General features: G+C 41.1%; 1 protein-coding gene across 1 annotated transcript; it reads left to right on the plus strand.

Moving 5' to 3' along the window:
* Positions 1-19,922: 19,922 nt before the first annotated feature.
* LOC139369858 (guanylin-like) lies at positions 19,923-21,387 on the plus strand. The gene is made up of 3 exons (XM_071109138.1): positions 19,923-20,161; positions 20,504-20,702; positions 20,936-21,387. The coding sequence occupies exons 1-3, from the start codon at positions 20,084-20,086 to the stop codon at positions 20,992-20,994; spliced, it is 336 nt and encodes a 111-aa protein (XP_070965239.1). The 5' UTR covers positions 19,923-20,083; the 3' UTR covers positions 20,995-21,387.
* Positions 21,388-23,701: the final 2,314 nt, after the last annotated feature.

Raw genomic sequence — 23,701 nt, forward strand, 5'->3', positions numbered from 1 at the left:
CTACTGAGGATGTGTCCCAAAATTGACATCTTAACCCAGTCTAAGAAATAAACCTCCCATGCCACTCTGTCAACATCACGGCAAATCTCATGTGAGTGCATTCCATCTATTGGCACAATGGACAGTTTGTAACATCTCGTCCCGTGTTTTATGATTCTATGAACCTCTTGAGCTCCCTGACGTTACTCTCTTTGTTGACGGCACTACCTTTATTGATAGGGAGACTGGTAGGAAACATGCAGGGTTTGGTATAGTCTCACTGGATAGGTCATTGTTGATTGAACAGCCCTTGCCTGAACATTGCTCAGCACAACAAGCTGAGGTTCTAGCACTTACTGAAGCATGTAAATTAGGTAGTGGTTTTGAAGATGAACATGTATTTTGACTCTGCATACGCCATTGGCGTTTGCCTGTCTTGGATAGGGGTTTGGAAAGGTAGGGACTTTGTTAACGCTTCTGGTACCCCTATTAAACACCGTTTACAGATAGAAGCCCTGCTTGAAGCTATGCTGCTTCCTGCCAAGTTGGCTATTCTTAGGGTCCGTGCCCACACAGGCAACACTGACAGCGTTAGTTTAGGTAATGCAGCTGCTGATGCTGCTGCTAAGAATGCTGCTTCCCGCTGCCATACTCATGCTGTTCTGCTTGCCTACGTTTGAAATCACTGATCTGTACCAACACCAGGCTGAGGATGCACTTAATCACCCTTTGTGGGAGTCTAATGGCTGCTATAGAGGTCCTGATGGCCTGTGGAGGCAATCACCCTCTGGCAAACCAATTTTGCCTCTGCCTCCCGTCTCCTCTGTGTGGGCCTGGTGCCGAGGGGGGAGATGGTAAGAATAATATCTGACACCTGGTTTTGTCCAAATCTGATTGAAATGTGCAAAACACAAGTGTATAAACGTACTACATGCATGCAATACAATATTGGTAAGGGTACCCCCCTGAAACCAGGGACAATTTCCAGCGCCTACTCCATGCAGGCCCATATGAATTTGACTATTGCTGGTTTTGCCCTTCTTTCTACTGATGTTCAGCATCTTAAAGCTGTTACAGCCAGGCATAGCCTGGCATTAGACTATATCCTTGCTAAGGAGGGGGGCAATCTCAACCACACTGCACACTGCCCTAACCCATCTGGACAAGAGGAATACCTATGTGAGAATGCTGTTCATCGACTACAGCTCGGCATTCAACACCATAGTACCCTCCAAGCTCGTCATCAAGCTCGAGACCCTGGGTCTCGACCCCGCCCTGTGCAACTGGGTACTGGACTTCCTGACGGGCCGCCCCCAGGTGGTGAGGGTAGGCAACAACATCTCCTCCCCGCTGATTCTCAACACTGGGGCCCCACAAGGGTGCGTTCTGAGCCCTCTCCTGTACTCCCTGTTCACCCACGACTGCGTGGCCACGCACGCCTCCAACTCAATCATCAAGTTTGCGGACGACACAACAGTGGTAGGCTTGATTACCAACAACGACGAGACGGCCTACAGGGAGGAGGTGAGGGCCCTCGGAGTGTGGTGTCAGGAAAATAACCTCACACTCAACGTCAACAAAACTAAGGAGATGATTGTGGACTTCAGGAAACAGCAGAGGGAACACCCCCCTATCCACATCGATGGAACAGTAGTGGAGAGGGTAGCAAGTTTTAAGTTCCTCGGCATACACATCACAGACAAACTGAATTGGTCCACTCACACAGACAGCATCGTGAAGAAGGCGCAGCAGCGCCTCTTCAACCTCAGGAGGCTGAAGAAATTCGGCTTGTCACCAAAAGCACTCACAAACTTCTACAGATGCACAATCGAGAGCATCCTGGCGGGCTGTATCACCGCCTGGTATGGCAACTGCACCGCCCTCAACCGTAAGGCTCTCCAGAGGGTAGTGAGGTCTGCACAACGCATCACCGGGGGCAAACTACCTGCCCTCCAGGACACCTACACCACCCGATGTCACAGGAAGGCCATAAAGATCATCAAGGACATCAACCACCCGAGCCACTGCCTGTTCACCCTGCTATCATCCAGAAGGCGAGGTCAGTACAGGTGCATCAAAGCTGGGACCGAGAGACTGAAAAACAGCTTCTATCTCAAGGCCATCAGACTGTTAAACAGCCACCACTAACACTGAGTGGCTGCTGCCAACACACTGACACTGACTCAACTCCAGCCACTTTAATAATGGGAATTGATGGGAAATGATGTAAATATATCACTAGCCACTTTAAACAATGCTACCTTATATAATGTTACTTACCCTACATTATTCATCTCATATGCATACGTATATACTGTACTCTATATCATCGACTGTATCCTTATGTAATACATGTATCACTAGCCACTTTAAACTATGCCACTTTGTTTACATACTCATCTCATTTGTACATACTGTACTTGATACCATCTACTGTATCTTGCCTATGCTGCTCTGTACCATCACTCATTCATATATCCTTATGTACATATTCTTTATCCCCTTACACTGTGTACAAGACAGTAGTTTTGGAATTGTTAGTTAGATTACTTGTTATTACTGCATTGTCGGAACTAGAAGCACAAGCTTTTCGCTACACTCGCATTAACATCTGCTAACCATGTGTATGTGACAAATAAAATGTGATTTGATTTGATTTGATTTTGATTTGATATTGCAGGGCCCTAAATTATATTTCCCCCATTGAATGTGTTGGCAGAGATTCTCACGGATTTGACTCAGTTGGCTGACACCTACACCCCTACAGGACATGACTCCTGGTTCCCTTTTGGGTGGTTGAAAGATAAACTATGACATTTGAGATGTTTTCCATCTTAGTTCCATTATTGGCCTCTGTGCTTGTTCTGCTGATTTGCATTTGTGCCTTCTGTGCAGCTGTCAAATGTGTACTTCATAAGGCTATGCCAGGCATGTTTATGCTTCATGTTCCTCATCCCCCAGACCCTTGTTTCTATCCCCAATCTCCTGAGGACAGAAAGCTTAACACCAGACTGGTATTGTGGTTGTTCATTAGGTGATGGGAAAAATGCAATATGTATACAAAATAATATACAGTTGAAGTCGGAAATTTGCATACACTTAGGTTGGAGTCATTAAAACTCGTTTTTCAACCACTCCACAAATGTCTTGTTAACAAACTATAGTTTTGGCAAGTCGGTTAAGACATCTACTTTGTGTATGACACAAGTCATTTTTCCAACAATTGTTTACAGACAGATTTCACTTATAATTCACTGTATCACAATTCCAGTGGGTCAGAAGTTTACATAAACTAAGTTGACTGTGCCTTTAAACATCTTGGAAAATTCCAGAAAATGACATCATGGCTTTAGAAGCTTCTGCTAGGCTAATTGACATAATTTGAGTCAATTGGAGGTGTACCTGTGGATGTATTTCAAGGCCTACCTTCAAACTCAGTGCCTCTTTGCTTGACATCATGGGAAAATCAAAAGAAATCAGCCAAGAACTCAGAAAAAATTTTTGTAGACCTCCACAAGTCTGGTTCATCCTTGGGAGCAATTTCCAAATGCCTGAAGGTACCACGTTCATCTGTACAAACAATAGTACACAAGTATAAACACCATGGGACATCGCAGCCTTCATATCGCTCAGGAAGGAGACGCATTCTGTCTCTTAGAGATGAAAGTACTTAGGTGCAAAAGTGCAAATCAATCCCAGAACAACAGCAAATGACCTTGTGAAGATGCTGGAGGAAACAGGTACAAAAGTATCTATATCCACAGTAAAACGAGTCCTATATCGACATAACTTGAAAGGCCTCTCAGCGAGGAAGAAACCACTGCTCCAAAACCGCCATTAAATAACCAGACTATGGTTTGCAACTGCCCATGGGGACCAAGATTGTACTTTTTGGAGAAATGTACTCTGGTCTGATGAAACAAAAATAGAACTGTTTGGCCATAATGACCATCACTATGTTTGGAGGAAAAAGGGGGAGGCTTGCAAGCCAAATATCACTATCCCAACCGTGAAGCACAGGAGTGGCAGCATCATGTTTTTTTGTGCTTTGCTGCAGGAGGGACTGGTGCATTTCACAAAATAGATGGTATCCATAAAACTATTATCTGCCCCAGAGTCAATGAGTACCCGGAGAGATTTTGACTGGTCACCACACAGAAGGACGGCATGGAGAGGGATACGAGTAATGGGGGATTGAATATTCTCAGTACGGCCCACCAGCGTAAAACTTATCAGGGATTCCAGGTTCCAGACACTCTCAGCGGCCAACGTGCGGAAATCGACCACATAGTCTGCTACACTATTGGAGTCTTGACGTAGTAAGATTAGCTTCCAAGCTGCCTCTCTCCCGGACGACGGAGGATCTAACATGTGTTTTACCTCCGCCATGAACTCCTCCATATTGAAGCACACAGTGGATTGTTGCTCCCACACCGCAGTAGTCCAGGAGAGAGCCATCCCGGACATCAGCGTTATAAGGTACGCTATCTTCGAGCAGTCCGAGGGAAAAGAACAGGGCTGCAGCTCAAAGATGAGGGAGCACTGCGGGAGAAATGCCCGACAGGTTCCTGAATCTCCAGCATAGTGCTCCATTGGAGGTAGGCAGGGGTTCTCGGGAAGCCGGTGGTGGGTTGGGGAGACGTGCTACTGACAGCATGGTTACTGAGAGGCTGGGAGGTTACTGTTGTGGCTGGCTGCCTAATAGACAATCTGTGGAATTGCACCAGCAATGTATTGAAAGTGCAGTCATGGTGTTTCGCCAAGGTCTGGAATCCTTCCATAAGATTTTGAAGTAACTCCTTGTGTCTTCCAATGGTGGCTCCTTGGGAGGAGACAACATTGCGGAACTGGTCCTTGTCTCCTGGGTCAGTCATGGCCAGTCCACACTAACATGACTCAGGATAAGACCCAGATGCAGACACAGGAGGCAGACAGTTCGAATCATAGATGTTTATTACAAAACAGAGGGCAGGCAAATGGCATGGCCAAGGCAGACACAGGTTGGTAATCCAAGACAACTTTAAACAGGGACAGAATGGCAGGCAGGCTCAGGGCATTTAGAATGGTTAGAACCGGGAGGACTAGAAAACATAAACTAGAGATACTGGAAAATGGGAGAACACGCTGGTAAGACTTGACAAGATAAGACGAACTGGCAACAGACCAACAGAAAACACAGGTAAGTACACAGGGGATAAACGGGGGAAATGGGAGACACCTGGTGGGGGGTGGAGACAAGCACAAGACAGGTGAAACAGATCAGGGTGTGACAAAATCCAAAGTGTAATAAGTAACTTCTCCATACTACGAGGGATATTCAATATCTGCTTTTTTTTACTACCTATCTATGTCACGGATCCCTCTGGAACTTTCATTATGCACACCTGGCCCCTATTCCCAGTGATTAGTAATTGTATAAGTGTGTCCTTGGTTTCCCATTGTCCGGTCAATTATTGTTACATTGTCTGTTGGTGCGTGTGAGTACCTATGCTGTGTGTTTTAGCTTTTGTGCCATTGTGGATTGCGCAGATGATTACGGGTCTCGTGTTAATCATTGTGCGCGTGTGTTATTTATTCAAGGTACTCCTCACTCTTTTGTTTTGGGTTTCTACCCTGTGTTTTGTATAGTGTTTGCTTGGTCTACGTCCTCTTGCCTTTACACGGCACGCCATAATGTGGGTGTAATTAAAAAATATATATATTACAAATTCCTGCACCTGTCTCCTGAATCATTTATGCCCACGTGACAATCTACCAATAAGTGCCTTAGGCATTAGACAACCTCCCTGGTCTATGTGGTTGAATCTGTGTTTGAAATTCACTGATAGACTTAGGGACCTTACAGATAATTGTATGTGTGGGGTACATTGATGAGGTAGTCATTCAAAAATCATGTTAAATCATGTTAAACACTATTGTTCAACACAGAATGAGTCCATGCAACGTATTATGTGACTTGTTAAGCAATGTTTTACTCCTGAACTTATTTAGGCTTGCCATAACAAAGAGGTTGACAAAAAATAAAGAGGTGTGAATACTTTCCGAAGACACTGTACCTGTCTGCCTCTATGACCTGTGAATAACTAATGACCAGCGGCTTAGGCACGAGAAATAATGGCTGTGAGTGGCCACCGGAGAGCTCACTAAAGAGTTATTGGCAGCCCCTAACATGGAGAACAGAAAGTGCTGGGATGACATTTTAGCTGGCAATGATGTGAGTGGGATGTCCAATTCTCCGCCAAAGAAGAGGCAAGCACTGGCTGTCACCAACCAGTGCCAGGACCATTTTAAGGGCATTATTGCTTAATTGTTCTTCCCTTTTAAAGATAAAATCACTCTCTGAAAGATGATCTACTCTAAAATTGGTCCTCAGGTCATGCAGGGCCATAAGAGTTGTAATGAAGAAACTTCCAGGTGGATGCTGTGTAATGACCTGTGTCATTTAGACCCACTAGCTCCTCCTCCTCCTCCACACCTACAGTATAAAGAGTCTGTCTACCTTCCATGGGCTGAATTACCTTTAAGCCAATGAGTGAACAGACATCCCATTATATTGTGCCCTATCAGACCTTACAGATGCAAACATACTTATTCTTTCACTGTAAAGGAGCTTGCTCAGTAACGTTACATAATACGTAATTGTGTGAAATATTTGTGAATATATTTCTATGTGGAAAATCATGTGATAACTGGTGGTAAACATAGTAAGCATTGACATAACAATATCAGAGGTGTTATAGGGAGCTGACGATGATAACCACCAACTTCCCTTTATTGGCTAGCCTATTACATAAGGCTGTTAGATAGAGATAATTTGTTCAGTTTACAGCCCAGGCATGACGATATATAGTCTGCTCATCTGACCATCGGCTGCTATAAGAGATAAGGTTGCATACGTAAGAAGTCTGACACCAGGAAAACTGGCTGTACATCATGTACAGTGGGGGAAAAAGGTTTTAGTCAGCCACCAATTGTGCAAGTTCTCCCACTTAAAAAGATGAGAGAGGCCTGTCATTTTCATCATAGGTACACTTCCAGACAAAAAGAGAAAAAAAATCCAGATAATCACATTGTAGGATTTTTTATGAATTTATTTGCAAATTATGGTGGAAAATAAGTATTTGGTCACCTACAAACAAGCATGATTTCTGGCTCTCACAGACCTGTAACTTCTTTAAGAGGCTCCCCTGTCCTCCACTCGTTACCTGTATTAATGGCACCTGTTTGAACTTGTTATCAGTATAAAAGACACCTGTCCACAACCTCAAACAGTCACACTCCAAACTCCACTATGGCCAAGACCAAAGAGTTGTCAAAGGACACCAGAAAGAAAATTGTAGACCTGCACCAGGCTGGAAAGACTGAATCTGCAATAGGTAAGCAGCTTGGTTTGAAGAAATCAACTCTGGGATCAATTATTAGGAAATGGAAGACATACAAGACCACTGAAAATCTCCCTCGATCTGGGGCTCCACGCAAGATCTCACCCTGTGGTGTCAAAATGATCACAAGAACGATGAGCAAAAATCCCAGAACCACACGGGGGGACCTAGTGAATGATCTGCAGAGAGCTGGGACCAAAGTAACAAAGCCTACCATCAGTAACACACTACGCCGCCAGGGACTCAAATCCTGCAGTGCCAGACGTGTCCCCCTGCTTAAGCCAGTACATGTCCAGGCCCGTCTGAAGGTTGCTAGAGAGCATTTGGATTATCAAGAAGAAGATTGGGAGAATGTCATATGGTCAGATGAAACCGAAATAGAACTTTTTGGTAAAAACTCAACTTGTCGTGTTTGGAGGACAAAGAATGCTGAGTTGCATCCAAAGAACACCATACCTACTGTGAAGCATGGGGGTGGAAACATCATGCTTTTGGGCGGTCTTTCTGCAAAGGCACCAGGACGACTGATCCGTGTAAAGGAAAGAATGAATGGGGCCATGTATCGTGAGATTTTGAGTGAAAACCTCATTCCATCAGCAAGGGCATTGAAGATGAAACGTGGCCGGGTCTTTCAGCATGACAATGATCCCAAACACACCGCCCGGGCAACGAAGGAGTGGCTTCGTAAGAAGCATTTCAAGGTCCTGGAGTGGCTTAGCCAGTCTCCAGATCTCAACCCCATAGAAAATCTTTGGAGGGAGTTGAAAGTCCGTGTTGCCCAGCAACAGCCCCAAAACATCACTGCTCTAGAGGAGATCTGCATGGAGGAATGGGCCAAAATACCAGCAACAGTGTGTGAAAACCTTGTGAAGACTTACAGAAAACGTTTGACCTCTGTCATTGCCAACAAAGGGTATATAACAAAGTATTGAGATAAACTTTTGTTATTGACCAAATACTTATTTTCCACCATAATTTGCAAAGAAATGTATTAAAAATCCTACAATGTGATTTTCTGGATTTTTTTTCTCATTTTCTCTGTCATAGTTGAAGTGTACCTATGATGAAAATGACAGGCCTCTCTCATCTTTTTAAGTGGGAGAACTTGCACAATTGGTGGCTGACTAAATACTTTTTTGCCCCACTGTATGGATGCTGGATTTGATACCCACTAGGCACACAATGGTTGAATCAACATTGTTTCCACATAATTTCAATGGAATTACGTTGAACCAACGTGGAATAGACGTTGAATTGACGTCTGTGCCCTGTGGGTACTTATTTGATGATTATGAAAATATAAATGTGGTATTATTTATATATATTAGTAAAGATTTCCTGTCCTGCTTTGTGGGATCACTTTTTGACAGACTGACAACGATATTTGTTCTGAAGATTTGCAACTTTGCCAAAGTTGTTGTTAAGGCACATACAGACTTTAGAAAAAATTGAAAGTGATCGCTATCTACCCTTTACGAGGATTTGGCCAGAAGTGGCCTGTTTGTTAGGACACGTGCAGTCACCTTAGTATAGCAGTGCTGCTAAATATAGCTCAAAACAACAGGGATTTACAGGAATAGCGTAGTAAACAGCTAATAGAATACCGCTGAACACACATGTTCATTTATTCATAACAACACATCAACAGTCCCCTTTATCACTCCCTCCTCTCAGATTCTCTAGAATTAGAGCTATCTGGTAGCTGTGTAGCCTATCTACTCCACTCACTCTGTGGTGGGAAATTCTCTAGTCGTTTGATTAGTCACACTGTAGGGCCATTATTAAACTTCCTGTGCAACAACTTCATCACTAGAAATTGGAGCCAGGAATCCCAAATGGATCCAGCAATCTGAGTTTGGAGAGTTTGGCATGTTTGCAATTTAATTATAATTTGTACCATTTCTTATATTTCTTAGGATGTTGAAATCATGTAATAAGAATTTCACTTGTGGTATTCCAGTGAAGTAAGTGCCAATTTTGTAGCTCTTTTGAAAGCTGATGATTTACTTTACTCAAGGCTCAATGAGTGTTATTAGTCTTGCTTGTTTTAGCCATTGCCTTTCCCAGACTTTAGCCGATTTCTCAGTCTTTCACCAGATAGACCACCTGTCCAATCATATCCATTACCCAAGCACATTGTTGTGAACAATGAACATGTGGAAATAAATATCTTATTTAGTTATGTGATTGCACTTATCATCCTCAACATCACTTGGTTGACATCATTGTGATAAAGACAGGCCTGTGTAGGAAACCTCTTGGAACCCTGTCTTGGAGCACCAAAGGGATTTGCTGAGGCAGTGGTAGTCAAAGTCGGGATCAACTGCAGTGTTGTCGCCCAAAAAAAGCTACAAAAAGAATTAGGAAAAAATTGAAGAGTAAGGATTATTGTATGGGACGATATAGAAATGTTTTGGAGAATCATTAGATTTGGTGTGAAAAATGGGGTTCCCGCTGAAAAAGTTTGAATACCACTGTGCTAATGTTTTAGTGCTTGGCTGAGATGAAAGCTGCAGTAGGTGTCATGCCTCATATGACACCTAGTGCAGTCTCACGTGTTCACAGCTAATAGAGATCTTGATCAGATTTTGACAGAACGTTCATCAGATATAGTACCTTGCAAAAGTATTTATCCCCTTTGGCGTTTTTCCTATTTCGTTGCATTACAACCTATAATTTAAATGAAATTTTATTTGGATTTCATGTAATGGACATACACAAAATGGCCCAAATTGGTGAAGTGAAATAAAAACAATGGAAAAGTGGTGCGTGCGTATTTATTCATCCCCTTTGCTATGAAGCCCCTAAATAAGATCTGGTGCAAACAATTACCAGAAGTCACATAATTAATTAAATAAAGTCCACCTGTGTGCAATCTAAGTGTCACATGATCTGTCACATGATCTCAGTATATATACAGTACACCTGTTCTGAAAGGTCCCAGAGTCTGCAACACCACTAAGCAAGGGGTACCACCAAGCAAGCAGCACCATGAAGACCAAAGAGCTCTCCTAACAGGTCAGGGACAGAGTTGTGGAGAAGTACAGTTCAGGGTTGGGTTATAAAAAATATCAGAAACTTTGAACATCCCACAGAGCACCATTAAATCCATTATTAAAAAATGCAAAAAATATGGCACCACAACAAACCTGCCAAGAGAGGGACCCCCACCAAAACTCATGGACCAGGCAAGGAGGGCATTAATCAGAGGCAACAACGAGACCAAAGATAACACTGAAGGAGCTGCAATGCCCCACAGCAGAGATTGGAGTATCTGTCCAAAGGACCACTAAACCGTACATTCCACAGAGCTGGGCTTTACGGAAGAGTGTCCAGAAAAAGCCATTGCTTAAAGAAAAAAATAAGCAAACACGTTTTCTGTTTGCCAAAAGGCATGTGGGAGACTCCTCAAACATACGGAAGAAGGTACTCTGGTCAGATAAGACTAAAATTGAACTTTTTGGCCATCAAAGAAAACGCTATGTTTGGTGCAAACCCAACACCTCTCATCACAATGAAGCATGATGGTGGCAGCATCATGCCGTGGGGATGTTTTTCATCAACAGGGACTGGAAAACTGGTCAGAATTGAAAGAATGGTGGATGGCTCTAAATACAGAGACGTTTTTGAGGTAAACCTGTTTCAGTCTTCCAGCGATTTGAGACTTTGATTGAGGTTCACCTTCCAGCAGGACAATGACCCTAAGCATACTGCTAAAGCAACACTTGAGTGCTTTAAGGGGAAACATTTAAATGTCTTGTAATGGCCTGGTCAAAGCCCAGGTCTCAATCCAATTGAGAATCTGTGGTATGACTTAAAGATTGCTGTACACCAGCAGAACTCATCCAACTTGAAGGAGCTGGAGCAGTTTTGCCTTGAAGAATGGGGGAAAATCCCAGTGGCTAGATGTGCCAAGCTTATAGAGACATACCCCAAGAGACTTGCAGCTGTAACTGCTGCAAAAGGTGGCTCTACAAAGTATTGACTTTGGGGGGGGGGGGGGGGGGTGAATAGTTATTTTAGTTCATTTCTGTTAGTTAGTTTCAGTTTTTTTGTCTTATTTCTTGTTTGTTTCATCCCCCCAAAATATGTTGCATCTTCAAAGTGGTAGGCATGTTGTGTAAATCAAATGGTACAAACCCCCCCAAAAATCAATTTTGATTCCAGGTCGTAAGGCAACAAAATAGGAAAAATGCCAAGGGGGGTGAATTATTTCGCAAACTACTATGTATGGGCATCTTTGCTGTACCTCAGTGGTGGCTAGTGTCATTTAAAATGAGGAAGGATGATTATTTTTTTTATGATCATGGCCTTATTATTATTATAGCATATTGGATGACTGTCATTCATATTCCATTCACCCAGCTCAATGTAATAACGATAGGTATTACATGATACTCAAATTTCCCTGTACCCATCATGAGGTTGCTACAACCTAGCCTATGAATGAAAGTTTACAACGTAGGCGCACAGGTCGAGAGAATTTTGAGTAATAAAGGTGACAGACAGTGACACATTCAATACCGCCTTGCACACTCTTGCCTGCATCTAGCTGATCTAGGGTGTAATCATTAGTCCAGTTGCAAACAAGAGTTTCTATTGGACAAATTCAGGTATGTTTATCCTTGTTCGTTCCGTTTGCTTCCGTTTAAGAAACGTTTTTCAACAGAATCGGGACAATGAATACATCCCTGATCACACACAAACACAGTTCACTTTCATACCAGACATCATTATTTCATTATTTCTCTCATCTATCTACAGCTTGGCTATACGACAATTCTTTAGTAAAGGTTGAATAGTCTATTGTTCAGCTAATAGCCCATACTGCTATGCTTGTGAAAAACTAATAATAATATTTTTTCCCCTTTCCATGTTAAAGATTCCAATTGATAAAGTGTTTTTGCCACAATCGGACCCAACCCCAATTAATACATTTGGGCACAGTTGATAGCGTGCTGGGGGTTCGAAACCAGCTCCTTGCTTGTTTCATGACAATATTATGCCGGTCTCAAAGCAAATAGCCTGGAGCAGGAGTGGTAAACACTGCTGAAGTGTATAATGAATGAGTTTGATACACCTTGTATTGGATATGGCTGTAAAATACTTGCTAAATAGCGATTTTGGTAAATTAACTTAATGACAAAAAAATATGCCCAATCATTAGCCTCTACATTAACTAACATATTTCTCGCTGCATTTCACACTTGCTAAGTAAGTTCTCTCTCCCTCACACTCTTGCTCTTTTGTTCAAAACTGTTCAACTATTGCCTTTCTCTCTGAGTCGACTACTCACCATATGTAATGCACTGCAGTGCTTGCTAGCTTTAGCTTTCAGTACTAGAGTCATATGGAAGGGGGTGAGAACCATGAGCCTTCTAAGGTTTTGTATTGAAGTCAATGTACCCAGAGGAGGACAGAAGCTAGCTGTCCTCCAAATACACCATGGTGCTACCCTACAGAGTGCTGCTGAGGCAACTGTAGACCTTCATTGCAAAACAATGTGTTCTGATCAATTATTTGGTCACGTGAAAATATTTAGTATAGTTACAGTGTATATCTAAAAAATAATAACTTTTTTCATGTTTCACTATTTTGTTTTTCTGAAATTCGCTGAGGAGGATGGTCCTCCCCTTCTTCCTCTGAGGAGCCTCCACTGCTGCACCTAATTGTATCCAATAATATTATAATATGATAGAATTCTGTGGGGCCTCTTGCAAAGTATTACATGGCCCAATATGTCCAATTCAAATATTATGTGACAATGTGGATTGGCTTCTAGCAAACATTCTGCATGACCCAATGTACCCAAAGGTCCTCCGAAGACGATATATCCCAATCTGTCCCAGAAAGCGTCCACAGCTGTCCACTATTATCCCAGCGGGCAAAACTGTTTGAAATGAATCATTGAAGCTAGATTTAGTTCTGTGCATTTTGTTTCTAGACTGTTTTTAATTACATTTCCAGACTACCCTCTGCCTCCACAGCCACAGAGAAACTGTTAAGATTTCATTCCTTCCCTACATATTCTCTCATACATTTAATAACACTAGCCTTGGTCCTGATTTACCAGCCATTAGAAATTTGCCCTTGCATTTCTGTTATGCACAGTAATCAGAACTTGAAAAGTTTCCTGAATGATTGAATTGTGTGTCTGAAAGCAGGTTTTATTTGTTTAGACCGTCAAAAATAACATGCAATCGGTACTTGTTTTAATATTTACCATCCTGTGGCGACAAAAAGGTATGTGCACATTTAGAGAAAAAATTACTTTTGAAAGGTATTCTGAACACACATTCACTCAGATTCATAGATCAATCCGTAAAATGTCATTCTGACAGCCTCCAATGCCTTGCCAGCTGGTAATATTTAGTTTCAGTCTATGTCATGATTCAATCTATAATATCAATGTTATACAGAATGTGAGGTGAATAGCTACATTGATATTGTCATCCACTCACATCCGCTTCACCTGCATTGAAACTAACCTGTTGGCGCTCTTCCAAAGCTATCAGACAAGGCCCACTCCTTCTGATGCAAAGGGAACAATTTATGGCACACTTTGAGAGCTGTAAAAAGAAGAGTGATTTAAAGCAAGGGAGCCACTCCTAACTGTCCCACTATGATGCAAGGTTGTCAACAGTGTCCGGAGACAAACAGTGTGGAGTTTTTTATGGCCAGCATCAACACTTATTTTACATGGAGCATGTATGGAAAGTGGCAATATGATGGTCAGTTATTAGATGTACATTTAAGCTTCAGAGAATATATAAATAATGCATAGAATACTGCTGGTAATGTTGGTATTCCAGTGATGGAGCATGCCCTGTCTACTCTCCTACTGTTGGTCCATACTGCTGAGTGTAGACTTAATGGAGAGGATACTGACTAATGGCCTTATCTCAAAACATCTGTGTGTGTGTAAAGCAACACGCATTCTAATACTAAGGGTGTCTCTGATCACAGTTCAATAACTGAGTTACACGTTTTTCACACCCATATGGTATTTACGGCTTGAGGCTTTTACGGTATGTGAGGCTTGGATCCATTTGTGTTATATATATTTTGGGGTGTTTTTTCGGATGTCACTATTTGCAACTGGGGGGGCAGTAATACAAAAGGTGATGGTTCAGGTCATAGGTTAGGTTAAAATGATAAAGTCAATAACAATGTGACTTGGAATTAAACAAACAAATATGGTATAATTGTCACGTTCTGACCTTAGTTCTTTTATTATGTCTTTGTTTTAGTATGGTCAGGGCGTAAGTTGGGTGGGTTGTCTATGTTCCTTTTTCTATGATCTGGGATTTCTGTGTTTGGCCTGGTATGGTTCTCAATCAGAGGCAGCTGTCATTTGTTGTCCCTGATTGAGAACCATACTTAGGTAGCCTGGTTTCACTTTTGAGTTGTGGGGGATTATTTTCCGTGTCAGTGTTTGTTCCACACGGGACTGTTTCGTTTGTCATTTATTGTTTTGTTCAGTGTTCAATTACTTTATTAAAAGATATGAACGCCCTTAAGTTCAATTATATTCATTAATAACTTTAGTGAAGTGGGCAACATAGCCAAAACCTTTGATTTACAGCACCCTACTAGCGTGGAGGGACTGTAAGAAATACCTGGGCATTTCCTCCCATACATGTTCTCACTCGCCTATAGTAGGCAACCCAGACTTGCCAAAAGCCCTGAGGGATGCCAACTTTAATCTTTGGCATACTCTAGGAATCAGGACCTTTTCAGACCTATTTCATCAGAAAACCACTACACTGAAATCCTTTCAAGAGCTCTGCAGTGAATTCAATGTGCCCCCCCCCCAAAAAACAATATATATATATATATATCTTCAAATTAGACATGTCATTTCCTCATTTACTTCCAAGAGGAGGTTTAGAACTCAGTTGAATGAAGTTGAAACCCTTCTTGTCACAGCACAATCCATTAAAAGCAAAATATGTTATTTCTGAGAAAGGAGGCTCCTTCTTTACTCCTTTGAAAATAATCTGGGAAAAGGACCTTGGTCTGACTATCAGTGATGAGGTATGGGCGGAGGTTTGCAACAGGGTATACTGCACCTCTACTAATGTAAAACTGAAAGAATCGAATTACACATTTTTGTACAAATGTTATTACACTCCTTTGAGACTCCATAGAATGAAAATAGATATGTCTCCTAACTGTAAAAGATGTACCTCTGAAAGTGGAACCTATATGCATGTATTTTGGAGCTGTAGAGAGATTGCCAGATTCTGCCAGATTCAGATTCTATACATACTGCTGCACAGAAAATACTAGATGTACAGTTTGATATGACCCCGTGTATCTATCTTCTTAATGCCCAGCAGGACTTTGTTCTTGATCCTGACGGAGAAAATTTGCTTATGACTATTACATACTTTGCTAAGAAATGTATTCTTCTATTGTGGGCCTCTAATACCCCTCCTACATTTAAAATGTGGATTGATCAGATTGTTGACTTTCTCCCTCTTGAAAAGCTCACTTATGACCTCCACAAGAGACAGCCCAAGTTTGATAGACTCTGGTCTCCACCATTCAACTATATTTCAACCTGGACAGAGTGAACGGGGTGATTAGGGAAATGAGCAGATACATGTTGTGTAAGGTGCTGTAAAATCTAAAAACTAATTATTGGCTCGTCGTCTCAGCGAAGGCTAGAAATAGCTAATAAGAACCTTGATAGTGCTGCTGCAAGTTTTATATGGTTTTTAAATGTTTTTTAATATATTTTTTTCCATTGTTCTTTGTGAGTACGTGTAGGTATGTAGGATATGTGTGAATGTATGTATCTATATGTGTACGTATGTATATGTGTATGTGTGTGTATATAAAGATATGTGTATATATGTGTATGTATATATACACCAAAAAAAACATTATTTTTTATTATTATTTTTATTGTTATTATTATATATTTTATTTTTATTTTTTTAAACCTGTCACATCTGTGAATGCGGAATGTGTTTTGTTGGTTGATTGAAAAACAAGAAAATTTAATAAAACTTTAAATTTTAAAATAAAAACAAAGATATGAACACTTACCACACTGCGCATTGGTCCTCCGCTCCTTCATACAACGACCATTACAATAATGAAACTCTCTCTTTCGCCCATGTTACCACCAATCCAATGCTTTCAACTTTGCCTAAATGTAGACCAACAACATTATCCCAGAAACCCTAGACACATTCCAATTTGCATAGCGCCCCAACAGATCCACAGATGATGCAGTCTCCTTGCACTCCACACTGCCCTTTCACACCTGGACAAAAGGAACACCTATGTGAGAATGCTATTCATTGACTACAGTTCAGCGTTCAACACCATAGTGCCCTCAAAGCTCATCACTAAGCTAAGGACCCTGGGACTAAACAACTCCCTCTGCAACTGGATCCTGGACCTCCTGATGGGCCGCACCCAGGTGGTAAGGGTAGGTAACAACACATCCGCCACGCTGATCCTCAACACAGGGGCCCCTCAGGGGTGTGTGCTCAGCCCCCTCCTGTACTCCCTGTTCACTAATGACTGCACGGCCAGGCACGACTCTAACACCATCATTAAGCTTGCTGACGACACGACAGCCTGATCACCGACCACCATGAGACAGCCTATAGGGAGGAGGTCAGAGACCTGACCGTGTGGTGCCAGGACAACAACCTCTCACTCAATGTGATCAAGACAAAGGAGATGATTGTGGGCTACAGGAAAAAGAGGACCGAGCACGCCCCCATTCACATCAACGGGGCTGCAGGGGAGTAGGTTGCGAGCTTCAAGTTCCTTGGTGTCCACATCACCAACAAACTAACATATTCCAAGCACACCAAGACAGTCGTGAAGAGGGCACGACAAAACCTATTCCCTCTCAGGAGACTGAAAAGATTTGGCATGGGTCGTCAGATCCTTAAAAGGTTCTACAGCTGCACCATCGAGAGCATCCTGACGGGTTGCATCACTGCCTGGTATAACAACTGTTCGGCCTCCAACCGCAAAGCACTACAACACGACCCAGTATATCACTGGGGCCAAGCTTTCTGCCATCCAGGATCTTTATACCAGGCGGTGTCAGAGGAAGGCCCTAAAAATTGTCAAAGACTCCAGACACCCTAGTCATAGACTGTTCTCTCTGCTACAGCACAGCAAGTGTTACCGGAGCACCAAGTCTAGGTCCAAGAGGCTTCTAAACAGCTTCTACCCCCAAGCCATAAGACTCCTGAACATCTAATCAAATGGCAACCCAGTCTATTTGCATCCCCCCCCCTCCCCCTGTACGCTGCTGCTACTCTCGGTTTATTATCTATGCATAGTCACTTTAATAACTCTACCTACATGTACATATTATCTCAATTACCTCGACTAATCGGTGCCCCCGCACATTGACTCTGTACCGGTATAGCCTCGCTATTATTATTTAACTGCTGCTCTTTAATTATTTGTTACTTTGTTTCTTATTTTTAGGTATTTTTCTTAAAACTGAATTGTTGGTTAAGGGCTTGTAAAGCAAGCATTTCACTGTAAGGCCTACACCTGTTGTATTCGGCGCATGTGACAAATACAATTTGATTTGATTTGAAATGTAAGAAGAATCAAGTTAGCTACCTAGCCAAGTTTTTCTCTGTTAGCTAGTGATAGTGATGTTACATCCAGTTACATCCAGTTACATCCCGTTTACCCACCAGATTAAGTACACGGCCAAAAAGCTTGAAAGCCACATTCTATAAGTTTAGAATACATTTTATTTTTCTCTTATTTTATTTTAGTTCGTTTTGGTGTTAAAGATAATAGTTTCCATATAGTTTTAGCCTTTCAAATGGGTTTGTTAATTATTTTATTTCAGTTAACAAAATAGTTTTTTCATGATACAATTTAGTTTTAGTTTGCTATAATAACTTTCTTAGAGCCCAAAGGGTAATCATTATACCATCCTTACAGACAACAGATTAATTCAAATAAATCCTGTACAGACCTCAACAAATATGTCTAATTAGCATAAACATCTGTGTAATAGTGTTATTTTGTGCAAACTATGCAAAGTTTGTCTAGCTTCAGCATAAAGATATATACAGTTGAAGTCGAAAGTTTACATACACTTAGGTTGGAGTTATTAAAACTAGTTTTCAAACACTCCACAAATTTCTAGTTTAACAAACTATAGATTGGGCAAGTTGGTTAGGACATCTACTTTGTACATGACACAAGTCATTTTTCCAACAATTGTTTGCAGAAAGATTACTTCACTGTATCACAATTTCAGTGGGTCAGAAGTTTACATACACTAGGTTGACTGTGCCTTTAAACAGCTTGGAAAATTCCAGAAAATGATGTCATGGCTTTAGAAGCTTCTGATAGGCTAACTGACATCATTTCAGTCAATTGTAGGTGTACCTGTGGATGTATTTCAAGGCCTACCTTCAATCTCAGTGCCTCATTGCTTGGCATCATGGGAAAATCAAAATAAATTAGCCAAGACCTCAGGAAAAAAATTGTAGACCTCCACAAAAAGCATTGCAGTATTTTGACCATGAAGGCCTGATTCACACAGTCTCCTTTGAACAGCTGATGTTGAAATGTGTCTTTTTACTTGAACTCTGTGAAGCATTTTTTTGGTTTTCAATTTCTGAGGCTGGTAACTCTAATGAACTTATCCTCTGCAGCAGAGGTAACTCTGCGTCTTCCTTTCCTGTGGCGGTCCTCATGAGAGCCAGTTTCATCATAGCGCTTGATGGTTTTTACAACTACACTTTCAAAGTTCTTGAAATTTCCCAGATTGACTGACCATGTCTTAAAGTAATGATGGACTTTCATTTCTCTTTGCTTATTTGAGCTGTTCTTGCCATAATATGCTTGGTATTTTACCAAATAGGGCTGTCTTCTGTATACCACCCACCTTGTCACAACACAACTGATTGGCGCAAACGCATTAAGAAGGAGATAAATTGCACAAATGAACTGTTAACAAGGCACACCTGTTAATTGAAATGCATTCCAGGTGACTACCTCATGAAGCTGGTTGAGAGAATGCCAAGCGTGTGGAAAGGTGTCATCAAGGCAAATGGTGGCTACTTTGAAGAATCTCAAATATATTTGTTTCACACTTTTTTTGTAACTATGATTTAATGTGTGTTATTTCATAGTTTTGATGTCTTCACTATTATTCTACAATGTAGGAAATAGCAACAGTAAATAACAATCCTGGACTGAGTAGGTGTTCCCAAACTTTTGACTGGTACTGTAAATATTATTATTTTATTTTTTTATTATTATTAATTTAAAAAAATGTAGGGGGTAGATGAGCTTTAATTTGTCAGAAAGATTATGGATAGTTTACATAAAGATAGTTTGTGTAACAGTAAACAGGGATTCCTTGTTAACCAACGTGGTAAGTGGAGGTGTGTGACCAAAAGTAGAAGACATACCATCAAGTGTGTCCATAAAAACATCAGACTTGGGATGAGGTCAGAGAGGATTTATGAATCCACCTTTATGACATTGTAAAATCCACCATCACTACTCATTAACCCGTGAGAAATACGTTTCTCCCGTTTGCAGCTCGGCCAATCCTAGGCCTGCATGACTGAACTGAGTTGAGAGTCAACCCTTTAAAAGGAAGGAGGGAGATGAACGGAGAGCAGAAACTGAGGTGAGCAATCTTCCAAACACACCAACAACAGCAAGACTAAAGGCTCAAAGCAAACCTCTCAAAAGACAAAATGAAGACCATTCTCTCCATTGCTCTCATGGTCCTGGCTCTCTGTCTGGTGTCTGAAGCCCAAGCTGTCAAAGTACAGGTAAGGGCTCCTCTTAAAGCAAGGTTTACCTTACTATAATGTACATATGATACATATGATGACTATTGACTGCAGATATGTCAAAATGGTCAATAGTAATCTAATGAAATAATGTTTTGTTAACCCTCGGTATGTAGCTGTAACAGACACAATTCTGTGTAGCATTTTCTTTTTAGCAACAAGGCATATACTTGGTGCAAGCCAGCATTGCAAGTCTATGGGCATCCTCCTCACATTCAGAATGTGTAAAGCATTGCAATGATTGGCTGGGACCCCAATATGACCCACAGATATGGTGCTTTGTCTAAACTGTGTCTATGTCCTCTCATCTCTTCTCTGTAGGAGGGAGACTTTTATTTCTCACTGGAATCAGTGAAGAAGCTCCAAGAACTGACAGCAGAGGGCAGCAATGTAAACAGGATGCAGAATCCTCGTCTCACCAGCACCAGCTTTGATTCTGTCTGTGCTAACCCTTCCCTGCCACAGGAGTTCATGCACCTTTGCATGAAGAGAGGGGCAAGTATGTCCCTCTCAAGACTAGGTAAGAAAAGACCACTCTATAGCATAATATCCACTACAGTCCAACTTGGTGGATCGGACAAGACTGTGATAAGACCGTAATAATTTGCTGATGGAGTCATTGATCGGAATTGTATGTAGAACATGTCTCTCTTATGTACATCTAGTTGGTCTCTACAATATGCAGTTGTAGTTTGATTGATTGAGTGATTATGGAACGTGTTTTAACACTGTACTTTCTCTTCTTTCTTCCAGCTGCTGTGCCTATGGACATCTGTGAGATCTGTGCCTTTGCTGCCTGCACAGGCTGTTAGTCAAAATATCAACCTGACGGCCATCAGAAGACAAGCCACTCACAATTCTCATTCTGCATATCGTGACAACAATTTTGATCTCATGTTTAAAATTGCCATCTTCAGATGGCCAAAAACATAAATGGCTCAAAAATTCAAAGACTGATTATTTGATGGAGGCTCATTTTCTAGAAACTGTTACCTTGGAGCATATTTAGCACTTATTTGACTGTTTTTCTCTTTATCAATTGACTTTTATTTTGGGGGTTTTGGGTTTGTTACAGTTCTATCTTACAAGGCTTTGTACTTATTTCATGTTCTTTTTGTTTTCATTGACACAAGTCTTTGGAGTTTTGTATTCTTTTGTATGTTTATGAATGCCTCGTGTTTAATAAAAAAGCATTGAAAAACACATATTGTTGTTTGAGTGAGTGGTCTACCAACTGTAACTGCCGGCAAATCTTGAATACAACATTTGATAAACTGACTGAAATTGGAACAACACAGAGAACAATACTTCACCCACAGTTGGATGAAACCTGAAATGTGTGTCTTTCCCCACATATTTATTGAGAGTGAACCTTGAATAGAGCATATATTTGATAAACTAGCGGACATTGGCACAACACAGAGAATAATACTTCATCCACTTTTGGTTGAAACTTGGCATTTGTATCTTTTCCCCAACACGTCCATTGAGAGGACGATAGTACACCCCAAGGGCTAACTCCTGCCCCCAGTGCACAACTTACATCCGACAGTCTATTGTCACTGTACTTTTGCTTCACTACCTAAAAATGTATTCATTATTGGTGCATAGCTTCGTAGACAGTAGTAGATTTCACAACAGCAATAGAAGCCAGCAACCCTCTGGTTGCTAGTACATCTCCCACTGTTGCCAGTGCTGGGATTTTAATCAGCACCCCTCAGGATTCTGCTCCTTATATCTAACCTGTAGGACAGGGTTGGGAAGCTATGGTCTTCTTGTCCCATCCCAAGCTAGAACACCTGACTCAAAAATTCCACTAAACGCAATCTTCGATTTAGAACCCCATTAGTTTAATCAGGTGTGTCAGCTATGCATCCCTTTAAAAACTCTGAAGGATCCACCCCTTTGTTTAAATTTTGCCAAAAATGACATACCCAAATCTAACTGCCTGTAACTCAGGCCCCGAAGCAAGGATATGCATATTATTGATACCATTTGAAAGGAAACACTTTTAAGTTTGGGGAAATGTGAAAGGAATGTTGGAGAATATAACACAATAGATATGGTAAAAGATAATACAAAGAAAAAAACAACTGTTCTTTTGTATTTTTTATGTACCATCATCTTTGAAATGCAAAAGGCCATAATGTATTATTCCAGCCCATGTGTAATTTAGATTTTGGCCACTAGATGGAGGCAGTGTATGTGCAAAGAGTTAGAACACTGTTGATGAGATAGCCCTGACTACACCTTAAAACCAGGCGTTGGGTTCCAGAGCGGGAGACCAGATTCACATCCTACCAGTTACATGAGCATTTTAACAAATGGCTACTAAATCTACTTTGCAATGCCCAAATCAGGAGCAAATACAGACTAACTACAGCTGTATCTGGAAAAATATCCCAGACATTGTTGGAATACTTCACAATTGCTGTGGTTAATTCTCTCAAGCTGTGCTTCAGTTAAACAAGAACTATATCTGGCACTTAATATTTTACTTTCAACCTGTTTCATTAACAAAAGTATAACACATTAGTTGTTCTAATGTGGTTCACGAAAGTTCAATCAGTAAGGCTGGTCTGAATGCTTGCTTTAAGTGAATAAATAAAATAAAATTGTATTTGTCACATGCGCCGACTACAACAGGTGTAGACTTTACTATGAAATGCTTTCTTACGAGCCCTTTCCCAACAATGCAAAAGATTAGCAACAAAAAAAGGAAATAGTAACACAATAAAATAACAATAACATGGCTCAATACAAGGAGTACTGGTATGCAGGGGTACGAGGTAGTTGAGGTAATTTAGGTAATATGAACATTTAGATACAGTAGCATAATACAGTAATACATACAGTAAGCATAATATAATTGACATTGTTTCCTATGCTATGTGCATAGTGGGAATATATATGGGTTTTCTACAAATAAAGGGGCCAATGTGTGACATCAGGGTCAAAATGTCAAAATGGTTCGATATATATTTAAACATGATTTTCTTGCAGCTTCACATGTGTAGTTACAGGAATGCACGCCTAGGTAGCTACAATGGGAACCTAGCTCCACCTAGCAACAACAAAACATCTACATGTCATTCAATATGTCACAAGAAACATGGACACCATGTTTCTTTGTCATGCCTAGTTGCCAGGTCTTTTGTGCTTAAGTCAACTCCTCCATCATGTATAGCCATGTTAAACATTCCTGAAGAATGAAAAAAATAAACAACAGCATTTCTATATGATTAATAGTTGATATAAGTGTAATGAACACTAGGGGAGACAGAGAGCTGTTTTCAAGTGCAGGGCGCAGCAGGTGTTTATTATTGGGGTGGCAGGTAGCGTAGTGGTTGGACTAACAACCGAAATGTTGCAAGATCGAATCCCTGAGCTGACGAGGTAAAAATCTGTCATTCTGCCCTTGAATAAGGCAGTTAACCCACTGTTCCTAAGCTGTATTGTGAATAAGAAGGTGTTCTTAACTGACTTGCCTAGCTAAATAAAGGTTAAAAGAAAAGGTGC

The sequence above is a fragment of the Oncorhynchus clarkii genome, chromosome 17, assembly GCF_045791955.1.
Source record: "Oncorhynchus clarkii lewisi isolate Uvic-CL-2024 chromosome 17, UVic_Ocla_1.0, whole genome shotgun sequence".
Taxonomy (NCBI): Eukaryota; Metazoa; Chordata; class Actinopteri; order Salmoniformes; family Salmonidae; genus Oncorhynchus; species Oncorhynchus clarkii.

Excerpts from the sequence above, each read along its gene's own strand:
- LOC139369858 (XM_071109138.1), top strand. The coding sequence starts at position 20,084 with ATGAAGACCATTCTCTCCATTGCTCTCATGGTCCTGGCTCTCTGTCTG. Across the intron at positions 20,162-20,503 it reads CCCAAGCTGTCAAAGTACAG|GAGGGAGACTTTTATTTCTC; the intron begins GTAAGGGCTCCT and ends TCTTCTCTGTAG. Across the intron at positions 20,703-20,935 it reads TATGTCCCTCTCAAGACTAG|CTGCTGTGCCTATGGACATC; the intron begins GTAAGAAAAGAC and ends TCTTTCTTCCAG.